Source organism: Moschus berezovskii, chromosome 6, assembly GCF_049115385.1.
Source record: "Moschus berezovskii isolate FMDL1 chromosome 6, NW_MosBer_1.0, whole genome shotgun sequence".
NCBI lineage: Eukaryota > Metazoa > Chordata > Mammalia > Artiodactyla > Moschidae > Moschus > Moschus berezovskii.
In genome coordinates this window covers 63590812-63604633 of record NC_142465.1, presented here as the reverse complement: position 1 = coordinate 63604633, position 13822 = coordinate 63590812, and the positions used below count along the sequence as shown (strand labels likewise).

The 13822-nt window shown below is 38.1% G+C and overlaps 1 protein-coding gene across 1 annotated transcript; it reads left to right on the top strand.

Moving 5' to 3' along the window:
- Positions 1-7362: 7362 nt before the first annotated feature.
- On the top strand, positions 7363-8358 carry LOC129536730 (olfactory receptor 6C75-like). The gene has a single exon (XM_055395799.2). It carries the CDS (start codon positions 7420-7422, stop codon positions 8356-8358), a length of 939 nt encoding a protein of 312 aa, XP_055251774.2. The 5' UTR covers positions 7363-7419.
- Positions 8359-13822: the final 5464 nt, after the last annotated feature.

Here is a 13822-nt window from a genome sequence, read left to right as displayed (position 1 = left end):
CCTCTTACCTCTGGTTTTTGGTCTTATTCTTGGAGTAGCCTCTAGACGTCTCTATCTGTCATTTCCAAGGTGGTTCCCTCTGTTTTAGCTTCTGTTTGCTGGTCTCTTCAGTGTCTAATTTCCGCCCTGATACTAGTGGGTGGGTGGACACTTTTTAAGGCTCAGTTGTTCAGTCCTGTTCTGGGAAGGGAGGAACGCTGCAGTCGAATATCTCTGGTGTCTGTGGGGAGTGCTCGCAGCGTCTCGGCCACACTGGGTTTGCCCCCGCTCACAGCACGTATGCTGTCCCAGTCTATACTGCACAGGCTCTAGGTTGCTCTGCCGGGAAGTGTCTGAGGCCGGCGCCAGGTTGTATGCACTTCCCAGGTCTGAGCGGCTCAAGTTCAGGTTCTCAGGTACTCCACAAAGGAGCAGACTTAGTTGGGCCTGCGTTTTGTGCCTTCCCCGGTCTGAGCAGTTCAGGGGACCAGGTGTTTGGCGAGCGCGGTCTCTGCTACTTATCGCCTCCCCAGTCCCCGCCACTCAGTTTTCTGGGTGTACAACCGGCACACCTTCTCAGGGGGATATCAACCGGCCTGAGCCCAAGAAGTCCTGAATAGCAACAAGCCTGTCTGCAGTTTGTATCAGATGCCTTTCTGGGGCCACGGTTGCCCCCTCCGGCTCTGGCTGCGCTCCCTGCCTGTCTCAGCGGGGGATGGGGGATGGACCAGCCGCAGCCAGCTCACTCTGCTCAGTCCTTTATTCTGTGAGCAGGGCTGGCCGAGTCGTAGGTTAGAGCTTTCCGGCTTTTCGTGGGGAAGCTATCCCACAGTCTGCTTTGCTCTCCCCAGTTCTCTCAAATTGTTCTCGCGGCATTCAAGCCCAGTCCTCTCTCTAAGCAGTGCAGCCGGCTCCTCCCTGCCCAGCCCCCGCTTGCTAATGGCGTATGCAGGCGTCTGCACTGCTTCTCCGCTGGGAGTTACCGTTTGGTGGGTAATCTGTGGGTTTTTTAAAAATCTTTTTAAAAAAAGAGGGTTATGTGGCCCTCTGAGCTTCCAAGGCTCGCCACAGATTCGCCAGTGAGAGTGTTTCCTGGTGTTTGGAAAGTTCTCTCTTTTTAAAGCCTCCCTTCCCGGGACGGAGCTCCGTCCTTACTTCTTTTGTCTCGCTTTTTATCTTTTATGTTTTTTCCTACCTCCTTTCGAAGACAATGGGCTGCTTTTCTGGGTGCCTGACGTCCTCTGCCAGCATTCAGAAGTTGTTTTGTGGACTTTACTCCGCGTTCAAATGTTCTTTTGATGAATTTGTGGGGGAGAGAGTGGTCTCGCCATCCTATTCCTTCGCCATCTTGTTCCTTCTCTCCATAAGTTCTTTTATAAAAAGTAGAGTTTTAAACATATAGAGAGACAGATAGATTGCAATTTATTCAGCATATTCAAAGCTATTGATTGGGGAAGGAGAGGGTGAGAGTTTATGTAAGAATGACATGGGAACTCAAAGACAGTGCTCTGTGACAACCTAGCAGGGTGGGATGGGGATGGAGGTGGGTGGGAGGTTCACGAAGGAGGGGATATATGTATACCTAATGCTGATTCATGTTGATGTATGGCAAAAGACTTCACAATATTATAAAATAATTATTCTCCAATTAAAAAAAAAAGAAAAGAAAGCTATTCATGAACAGAACAAATTTTATTCTCTAAGATGTCCAGAGTTGAAACAAGTATGTCTTTCTGGTATCTTTTTTAACAGAGGAAAAAGGGATATGGGGTTGACGATTAAAGTGCTGTTATTAATCTGCTATTGATTAATTAATTGATAATTAATAATCAATCTGCTATTGATTAATTATTAATAATTAATCTGCCATTGAAACATGTCAAACACTTCTCCTAACGTTGCCGTTTTAAGTCTTGGATTCAAGAAACCTTTCTACACATTTCCAGCTGAGGTTAAACAAAGTAATGCTCTCCCTTCTTTTTTCAGCTCTTATATCTTAAACACATTCCCTTTTCATGGCCTATCTCATTCCATAATTTTTACATTTTTGTATTTTTATTGGCGATTTTGTTGCTTAAAATGGTCTTCAAAGCCCAGTCTTAAGGTATCGTTTCTTAAGTGCATGTACATTCATATAATCCATATTAGAAAACACTGGTAAAAAGCAGATTCTATGAAAAACTTTGAAAGCACATGAATTGCTATGCTCAGTGGAGATATAAGTTATTATTTAACATTGTGGGGGGCTTTCCTTGTGGCTCAGCTGGTAAAGAATCTGCCTGCCATGCGTGAGACCTGGGTTCGATCCCTGGGTTGGGAAGATCCCTTGGAGAAGGGAAAGCCTACCCACTCCAGTATTCTGGCCTGGAGAATTCCATGGACTATCCATGGAGTCGCAAAGAGTCAGACACGACTGAGTGATTTTCATTTCATTTCATTTCAACATTGTGGGAGGGGGGTTCAGGAGGGGGAACTTATGTAAACCTGGGGCGAATTCATGTCAGTATATGGCAAAACCAACCAATATAATATTGTAAAATAATTTGCCTCCAATAAAAAATAAATTAATTACTTAAAAAAATAAATAAATAACCCCCCCCCAAAAAAATATTGCTGTATAGAATGCTGGATATGTTCTAAGTGAGTAGATTTCAGGTGCTCTTATCACATAAAAAGTTGTAGCTATGTGAGGAAATGGATATGTTAATTAGCTTGACTGTGTATATGTGAAGTAAACTTTCACTATATGTACAATAAATCACCTTAATATATGTGTATATAAAAAAAAAAAAAAGAAGTATTTGTTTTCAGTACTTTACTGGTTTGTATAGTGCTCTTCAAAAACCTCATGTCCATCTGGAGTCTGAAGCTTTGACCTTATTTGGAAATAGGATATTTGCATATGTAAGCAAGCTAAGATGAGGACTTATACATTAATTTTCCATGTAGCTTTACTTAGTGACAGGTTGTCCATGATGTGTAATTTTAAATGACACTGTGGTTTACAGATAAATATCAGATAAAAGCTATTGTGACATTTATAATTAAACATGAGTATGTTGGAGAAGGCAATGGCAAGCCACTCCAGTACTCTTGCCTAGAAAATCCCATGGATGGAGGAGCCTGGTAGGCTGCAGTCCGTGGGGACGCTAGGGGTCGGACACTGAGCGACTTCACTTTTCACTTTCACACATTGGAGAAGGAAATGGCAACCCACTCCAGTGTTCTTGCCTGGAAAATCCCAGGGACTGGGGAGCCTGGTGGGCTGCTGTCTATGGGGTCACACAGAGTCGGACACGACTGAAGTGACTTAGCAGCAGCAACTTAGTAGCATGTTTATGTCACATTAGTCAAGTTCTTTTTAATAGTCTCATTCTTCAGTATGTTCTGTGTATTACTTAATCATATACCATGAATAACTTCGTTTGTCTCCCAAAGAAACAGTAAAAATAATTTAAAATTCTTTGTTCAGGAATTTCTATTAAGATCATTAAATAATCCAGGTTTTATTTAATTTAAGCCATATAGTTTATGGAACTCCTGTATTAAAAAGCAACATAATATAAATCTCAAAAACTTAATGTGAATGAAATATTATAGACATCATTTCAGATCAAAGCAGTGAGTAAGAAAATGCTGGGAAAGAATACTGCTTATATTGGACAAGAGAAAGGGAATCTGAGATTTCAAATGAAATGAAAGTCACTCAGTCGTGTCCGACTCTTTCCGACTCCATGGATAGTCCATGGAATTCTCCAGGCCAGAATACTGGAGTGGGTAGGCTTTCCCTTCTCCCGGGGATCTTCCCAACCCAGGGATCGAACCCAGGTCTCCCGCATGGCAGGCAGATTCTTTACCAGCTGAGCCACAAGGAAAGCCCAAAACAATATAGAATTCTCACACTTTTTTGTAAGAAGTGAAAATTATTTAAAAAGCTATCTTTGTCACCTCTATATTCTCAGAAAAAGTACCAAAAATAATTATTGAATGAATCAATGGTAATGGGTCTAATCATGATCAGGTTTCTTCTGTCAACATTCAATGAAAATATATAAAAACTTCAAAATAAGCCTGACATTTCTTATAGTGTAGAATAATTGATACTTTATAGTGTAGAATATTGGATATCTTAAACGTCACAATGAATTTTTCATGTTTTCTTTATGGTTCAAGAAAAACCCAGTTTTTCATGGGGCTTCCCTGGTGGTTCAGTCAGTAAAGAAACCACCTGGAATGCAGGAAACCTGGGTTTTATCCCTGGGTTGGGGAGATTCACTAAAGAAGAGAATGGTAACCCACTTCAGTATTCTTGCCTGGACAATTCCATGGACAGAGGAGCCTGCTGAGCTACAGTCCATGGGGTTGCAGAGTCAGACACCTGAACAACTAACACTCTCACTTGTTCACAGCCTAGTCTGTTATTGGTTATTGGTTCTACTCCTTATGAAGTTTTGGATTATTATGAAAATGTATATCTTTCTATATATTTTCCTGCTCCAATTTCAGGCCACTCTTACCTAAATATTTTATTTGAAATTGTTAACTAATTTGGACCACTGTTTAATGGCTGGTGTCTTGAGACCAATCTCCATTGTGCATTTTGTTTTTTCATCAATTAATCCCCCTGAGACTATTGTAATAGAACAGATAAAAGTACGGTTAACTTGAATAATATTACTTCTGCATAAAAAATTATATCATCTTGCTCACCAACTTTGAAAAGACATTACATCAGCTTTCATTTCAATTATATCAAGTACTAAGATAATACTTCTTTAAGTGACAATAGGTAGGAAATAATCCTGGGAACTGAGATCTTTGGAGACGTTTGCTTTACGATTTAGAAGTGAGTTGATACATACCCTTTTTGTAAACATTGTAGAGGGGGGTCTTACAGTTATCCTTCATTATTGATATTTTGGTTATTTGGTTACAAATATATGATGACAGAGGGGAAACAGATTGCAAAATCTTTCAGAAAATCCCCAAGCACTTAGTTGAAGCAAATTAAAGAAGCTATTAGAAGTGAAATTGATTAACCAGTCATATTTACCATAAAAGTAAGTACTTCTTTGATAGTTTTTTACAAAAATATAAATTGACCTTAATAGTATATAATTATGCTTATACAAATAATCTCAATTATGTACTATGTATAAATAAAATTAAACCACAAAATTTATATGCAATATATAAAGAAAATTTTGAAGCTACTATTTAATAATTTTATGCAACATTTTTATTCATTATAGCATAAATATTTTGTGATTAACAGGACTTTCATGACTTTTTGTGTTCTTGTCTATGTATCTTTCCATAATCATTTTTAATATAATAAATAAAAAGATATGTAGTCATATTTGTACATTATTCAAAATGATACACTTGGTGTGTTTTAACAATTGCAGATATTCTTTAAATACGAGCTTTGCACATTTTATATACAGGGAAGGTTAGCATTCATCATATAAAGACAAAGGCCAAAAAAAAAAAAAATGCTTATTTTATGACCAGAAAGAGAAGACTGAAAGGGGGAATATATCCCTCCCAGAAATTTTATAGGTAAAAAATCTAAGTAAGTTTATTAACATATTTAATTAATTGGCTGATACTGAGAAAATAGTATTTTTTGAAAGCTCTGAAACCTCTGCAGACTATAGAAAACACCTGAGGCATTGAAGACTTAGGCAGTCTTTCTAGACTTAAGCTATTAAAAAAGAATTAAATTAGATGACAGCACATCTAAAGTTTTTGTGGAAAAGAATATTAAATAAGGATAAAATAATTAAACTTTGTATAATATCAAGCGTTATTATACAAGCAAAAAAAAAAAGAGGAAAGAAGTAGAAAAAGAGAATCTTTGCCTCTCCAAAACTTACCTTAAATGTTTACTATTCCTTTTCATTATCCCTCAAGAATAGGCGAGATTGTGGAGCTGTGCCAAATGATTTTGGAAATAAGTAAGGATGCTAGCAATTTACAAAAAATTAAAATTAAGACTTAAGTAAAAGTACTACTTTTATGTATTTTACTATATGTATATATATATATATATATATATATATATGGCGCTGCTGCTGCTGCTAAGTCACTTCAGTCGTGTCCGACTCTGTGCGACCCCATAGACGGCAACCCAGCAGGCTCCCCTGTCCCTGGGATTCTCCTGGCAAGAACACTGGAGTGGCGCTAGTGGCATGCTATTATCAAGGGACATGTTACTCTAAAAGGTGGACAACTTAAGTTACTAAGGTATCTCCATAGATTGTAAAAGTTTCAAATGGATAAGGAAAAAGAAATGCTTATACGAAATAGAAAAATTAAAAATGTGCATGAAGCAGAAAGCAATAAAAGTATATCTTCAGTAATATTGGGGTACACTAGAGGTAAACTCTCAGTTTTATTTGAAGTTTTTTTTTTTCAGTCTTTCTCTTTATTATTTTCTGAACTTAAATTATACAGTTGTCTATAAAAATGTGCAAATAAAAAAATCACTACCTTGACACAATCAAAACAAGATCCTCTGGTACACAGCTAAACTACATGTTTATCTTCAATATACCTTATTCATTACCTCACAAAGAATTTATTTGATATGGGGGTATTTTAAAAGAGCCTTCTTTATAAATGAAGTACTTATTCATGCTACAACATTGATGAGCCTGATTCCATTTATAAGAAATGTCCAGAATTGGCAAATCTAGAGGGACAGAAAGGAAATTAGTGGTTTCTGGGAAAGTGGGACAGAGGGGAGGAAGTGGGCATGTAGGGATTGGCAGCTAATAGGTATGGGGTCTCGTTCATAAGGGATGAAAATGTTCTGAAATTAGTAAACAAACATAATAACAACAAAAACTCTGATAACACAAAGGGGTGGGATGGGATGTGGGGGGAGACACAAGAGAGAGGGCATATTTGTGTGCATATATCTGATTCTTCTAGCTGTACAGCAGAAACCAACACAGCACTGTAAAGCAATTATCTTCCAAAAATAAAGTAAGAAAATGTTCTATAATTAGATTATAGTGGCATTTGGGAGTCATCTTCTTTTATTTTCCTTTAAACCCTAACAAAACTGCTGTGCTAATACTTAAGGTGATATTTGAAGTCTTAAAATCAGAGATTTGAGCCTCCTTTTCTCTTTTTTTCAGGAATCTATTGAAGTGTCCAGAAGAAAGATTTTTTTACTGATATGTGTGAGAAAACAATGAAGGAAGAACAGGATACTGAATTAATACATGATATAATACATTGCAAAGCTTTAAAGTCTTTTGTTACTATATACTACTAAAACAGTTTCCCCTAAAAGTACAAGGAAGCAATATTATGTGTGTGCGTGTGCGTGTGTGTTTTTCTTTGCTGGTGCCATAATTTTTTTTATTTTTTATTTCTTCATCTGTTTTACAGCTAAAACAAAGAATGTCATTATAATGTAGGAAAATAATGAGAAATTACACAGAAGTAACCGAGTTTATCCTTCTTGGATTGACAAGTGATCCACAGTGGCAGATTGTACTGTTCCTATTTCTTCTTGTTACCTACGTGCTAAGCGTGACTGGGAACCTGGTCATCATCACCCTCACCCTTTCAGATCCCCATCTGCAGACTCCAATGTACTTCTTCCTTCGAAACTTCTCATTCCTAGAAATATCATTCACGTCTGTCTGCATTCCCAGATTCCTTGTCGCAATCATGACCGGGGACGGAACCATTTCTTATAACGGTTGTGTGGCTCAGCTGTTTTTTCTCATCTTCTTGGGGGTGACAGAATTTTACCTCCTGGCTGCCATGTCTTATGACCGTTATGTGGCCATCTGCAAACCTCTACATTACACCACCATCATGAACAGTAGAGTCTGTATACTTCTTGTCTTTAGCTCTTGGCTTGCAGGATTCCTGATCATCTTTCCACCAATAATCCTACTGCTGCGACTGAATTTCTGTGCCTGCAATATAATTGATCATTTCATCTGTGATGCTTCTCCCATCCTGCAGATTTCCTGCACGAGCACTCGCTTTCTAGAACTCATGGCGTTATTTTTAGCTGTGGTAACACTCATGGTCACTCTAACATTAGTTATTCTGTCCTACGCATATATTATCCAGACAATTCTGAGAATTCCTTCCACGAGTCAAAGGAAAAAAGCCTTTTCCACGTGTTCCTCCCACATGATAGTTGTCTCTCTGTCTTATGGAAGCTGCATCTTCATGTATATTAAGCCTTCAGCAAGGGAAAGAGTGACTCTAAGCAAAGGAGTGGCTGTGCTCAATACCTCAGTGGCTCCTCTTTTGAATCCATTTATATACACCCTACGAAATCAGCAAGTGCAGCAAGCCTTCAAGAACATGGTCCAGAGAATGGCCTTTTCTTCAAATAAGTGAATGCGATCATATAAAAAAAGTACCTCTAAAAAGAAAGCTGAATGAAAAGCTCTCTGCCTCTCTCAACATAATTCTTTCAACACCTTATTTCATTCTTTCAATTAGACAGATGAATACATCATCAATGTCTGTTTTTCTTATTAGCCTAAAAACAAGGTCCTAACTCTTTTAAGTTACATGAAAAAGGTCAGTTTTCAACTGTGTAACAGAATTTTCTTATCTCTCCTTGCTATTCTTTGGAACTCTGCATTCAGATGCATATATCTTTCCTTTTCTCCTTTGCTTTTCGCCTCTCTTCTTTTCACAGCTATTTGTAAGCCCTCCTCAGACAGCCATTTTGCTCTTTTGCATTTCTTTTCCATGGGGATGGTCTTGGTCCCTGTCTCCTGTACAATGTCACGAACCTCCGTCCAGACTTCATCAGGCACTCTATCTATCAGATCTAGACCCTTAAATCTACTTCTCACTTCCACTGTATAATCATAAGGGATTTGATTTAGGTCATATCTGAATGGTCTAGTGGTTTTCCCTACTTTCTTCAATTTCAGTCTGAACTTCGCAATAAGGAGTTCATGATCTGAGCCACAGTCAGCTCCTGGTCTTGTTTTTGCTAACTGTATACAGCTTCTCCATCTTTGGCTGCAAAGAATATAATCAATCTGATTTCAGTGTTGACCATCTGGTGATGTCCATGTGTAGAGTCTTCTCTTGTGTTGTTGGAAGAGGGTGTTTGCTATGACCAGTACGTTCTCTTGACAAAACTCTATTAGCCTTTGCCCTGCTTCATTCCGTGCTCCAAGGCCAAATTTGCCTGTTACTCCAGGTGTTTCTTGACTTCCTACTTTTGCATTCCAGTCCCCTAGAATGAAAAGGACATCTTTTTTGGGTGTTAGTTCTAAAAGGTCTTGTAGGCCTTCATAGAACTGTTCAACTTCGACTTCTTCAGCGTTACTGGTTGGGGCATAGGCCTGGATTACTGTAATATTGAATGGTTTGCCTTGGAAACGAACAGAAATCATTCTGTCATTTTTAAGATTGCATCCAAGTACTGCATTTCAGACTCTTTTGATGACCATGATGGCTACTCCATTTCTTCTAAGGGATTCCTGCCCACAGTAGTAAATATAATGGTCATCGAAGTTAAATTCACCCATTCCAGTCCATTTTAATTCACTGATTCCTAGAATGTCTATGTTCACTCTTGCCATCTCCTGTTTGACCACTTCCAATTTGCCTTGATTCATGGACCTAACATTCCAGGATCCTATGCAATATTGCTTTTTACAGCACTGGAACTTGCTTCTATCACTGGTCACATCCACAACTGGGTATTGGTTTTGCTTTTACTCCATCCCTTCATTCCTTCTAGAGTTATTTCTCCATTGATCTCCAGTAGCATACTGGGCACCTACCGACCTGGGGAATTCCTCATTCAGGATCCTATCATTTTGCCCTTTGATACTGTTCATGGGGTTCTCAAGGCAAGTATACTGAAGTGGTTTGCCATTCCCTTCTCCAGAATAGGAAAAACAAGAGATCTCTTCAAGAAAATTAGAGATTCCAAGGGAACATTTCATGCAAAGATGGGCTCAATAAAGGACAGAAATGGTATGGACCTAACAGAAGCAGAAGATACTAAGAAGAGGTGGCAAGAATACACAGAAGAACTGTACAAAAAAGATCTTCACGACCACGATAATCACGATAACGTGATCACTGACCTAGAGCCAGACATCTTGGAATGTGAAGTCAAGAGGGCCTTAGAAAGCATCACTACGAACAAAGCTAGAGGTGGTGATGAAAGTCCAGTTCAGCTATTTCAAATCTTGAAAGATGATGCGGTGAAAGTGCTGCACTCAATATGCCAGCAAATTTGGAAAACTCAGCTGTGGCCACAGGACTGGAAAAGGTCAGTCTTCATTCCAATCCCAAAGAAAGGCAATGCCAAAGAATGTGCAAACTACCGCACAATTGCACTAATCTCACACGCTAGTAAAGTCATGCTCAAAATTCACAAGCCAGGCTTCAGCAATATGTGAACCGTGAACTCCCAGATGTTCAAGCAGGTTTTAGAAAAGGCAGAGGCACCAGAGATCAAATTGCCAACATCCGCTGGATCATGGAGAAAGCAAGAGAGCTCCAGAAAAACATCTATTTCTGCTTCATTGACTATGCCAAAGCCTTTGACTGTGTGGATCACAATAAACTGTGGAACATTCTGAAAGAGATGGGGATACCAGACCACCTGACCTGCCTCTTGAGAAACCTGTATGCAGGTCAGGAAGCAACAGTCAGAACAGTACATGGAACAACAGACTGGTTCCAAATAGGAAAAGGAGTACGTCAAGGCTGTATATTGTCACCTTGCTTATTTAACTTCTATGCAGAGTACATCATGAGGAATGCTGGGCTGGAAGAAGCACAAGCTGGAATCAAGATTGCTGGGAGAAATATCAATAACCTCAGATATGCAGATGACACCACCCTTATGGCAGAAAGTGAAGAGGAACTCAAAGGCCTCTTGATGAAAGTGAAAGAGGAGAGTGAAAAGGTTGGCTTGAAGCTCAACATTCAGAAAACAAAGATCATGGCATCTGGTCCCATCACTTCATGGGAAATAGATGGGGAAACAGTGGAAACAGTGTCAGACTTTATTTATTTGGGCTCCAAAATCACTGCGGATGCTGATTGCAGCCATGAAATTAAAAGACGCTTACTCCTTGGAAGGAAAGTTATGACCAACCTTGATAGTATATTAAAAAGTAGAGACATTACTTTGCCAACCAAGATCCATCTAGTCAAGGCTATGGTTTTTCCTGTGGTCATGTATGGATGTGAGAGTTGGACTGTGAAGAAAGCTGATCGCCGAAGAATTGATGCTATTGAACTGTGGTGCTGGAGAAGACTCTTGAGAGTCCCTTGGACTGCAAGGAGATCCAACCAGTCCATTCTAAAGGAGATCAATCGTGGATGTTCATTTGAAGGACTGATGCTAAAGCTGAAACTCCAATACTTTGGCCACCTCATGCAACGTGTTGACTCACTGGAAAAGACTCTGATGCTGAGAAAGGTTGGGGGCGGGAGGAGAAGGGGACGACAGAGAATGAGATGGCTGAATGGCATCACCGACTCGATGGACATGAGTTTGAGTGAACTCCGGGAGTTGGTGATGGACTGGGAGGCCTGGCATGCTGTGATTCATGGGGTCGCAGAGAGTCGGACACGACTGAGCGACTGAACTGAACTGAACTGAACTGAATTTTAGAAGTCAGTAAATCTCCATTGTTTCTCATATCAAAGAAAGTTAGATTTGGCAGCCTGACAAAAATAGAGATTGTTTTAAGAAGATTACTAGAAACCACATATAGAAATAAAATCTATTTTATATGAAATAAAATATGTATTTTGATTAAAATGTCATGTCACCAAGAAAATGTTATAATATTTAGAAGCATTATTAAAATATCTCCTTGAATTTATTTTTAAAATAATTAAAGCTTGTTGGAAAATAAGAAATTTAATACAAAATATGCTGTCAGTATCATTAAATTTGCTATTTGAAATGAGGCTGTATTTATTTTTCTATTATTTTCCCCAGAAAATAATAGCAATTTCTATGCAGTAGAAGGGATAAACTTTATCTTATTTTTCCTTCGATACTATCTCCTGAAAATTAGATCATTTAACTGAAGATCAGCTTATTTTTGCCAACTATATTTGAAAAGGAAAACTATGGTCTCTGAAGGTAAATTAAGCTACCCTGATAAAATTCATATTGATATTCAGACTCTTTCAATTTTTTTAAATTAATTTATTTTAATTGGAGGCTAATTACTTTACATTATTTTATTGGTTTTGCCATACATTGACATGAATCCACCCCGGGTGTACATGTGTTTCCCATCTTAAACCCCTCTCACACCTCCCTCCCCATATCATCCCTCTGGGTCATCCCAGTGCACCAGCCCCGAGCATCCTGTATCATGCATTGAACCTGAAATGGCGATTCGTTTCACATATGATAACCCTTTCAATTCCTACAGGAATATTCTCTCCTACAGACACGAAGGACATGATGAACTCAGAATCTAGAATGGTGTGAGACACTGACACTTTGGAGGGTATTTCGGAAATGGCAATATATTAAATTTTTTTGTCTTAGTTTTCCTTCATTAGCAAATCTACAATACTGGAAGTCTTCAAATATTCAAATAATTTTCAAATATTTAAAAATTCATAAATATTCGTAAAATTCATAAATATTCATGAAATTCATAATATTTCATAAAATTCATAATATTTCATAAAATTCATAATATTTCAAATCAACTGTCTCCATTTTTAAAAATGCATTTTTAAATGTGAAAAAGATGATTATCTCGAAATAAATAAACATTTTAAATAAAAAGAAATTTCAAAAAATCTAAGTTAAATCCCTGCTAAGTGAAATCATTAATATATTTCAATTTATGAAAGAGGTATAAAAATGGGTGAAAAGACAAAGGAGGAAATGCCTAACAGCACAGGAAGACTATTAATTTTTACTGTCAATAAGGATGCAGGCAAATAACCAAATGAAGTTAATTAACATTTGAAATAACATTCAGAATTATTTGACAAGCAATCTGTTTTACCCCTTTAAATGGCCTAAAATACTATTAGACAAACCCAATGGAAAAAAAAGGAAAAGTCATGTGTATTACTGAAATCCTAGTCAAGTTAAACAAGATGTTAGGGGAAAAGACACAGATTAATTCAATCAAAAGTGAAAAAGAAGTGATTGCTACTGATTTCATGCATATTAAATGTTAAAAATCTTCATAATGATGCAAAGGAACTGACCAAACCATCACCAGGAAACAGAAAGGCAAAAAGGCAAAGCAGTTGTCTGACGAGACCTTACAAATAGCTGAGAACAGAAGAGAAGGGAAAGGCAGAGGAGGAAAGGAAAGATATACCCAACTGAATGCAGAGTTCCAGAGAATAGGAAGGAGAAGTAAGAAAACATTCATAAATGAACAATGCAAAGAAATAGAGGAAAATAATAGAATGGGAATACTAGAGATTGCTTCAAGAAAATTAGAGATACCAAGAAATGCTTGATGCAAAACGGGGCACAATAAAGTACAGAAATGGCAAGCATATAAAAAAGCAAAAGAGATCAAGTAAGAATACACAGAATAAATATACAAAAAAGTTCTTAATTACCTGGATAGCCATGATGGTGTGGCTAGACACCTAGAGGTAGACATCCTGGAGTGCAAAGTCAAGTGGGCTTTAGGAAGCATTATCATAAACAAAGCTAATGGAAGTGATGGAATTCCAGCTGAACTATTTCAAATCCTAAAAGATGTTGCTGCTAAAGAGCTGCACTAAATATGCCAGCAACTTTGGAACTCAGCAGTGACCACAGGACAGGAAATGGCCAATTTTCATGCCAATCCTAAAGAAAGGCAATGCCAAA

Coding starts and splice junctions, on each gene's coding strand:
- LOC129536730 (XM_055395799.2), top strand. CDS start 7,420: ATGAGAAATTACACAGAAGTAACCGAGTTTATCCTTCTTGGATTGACA.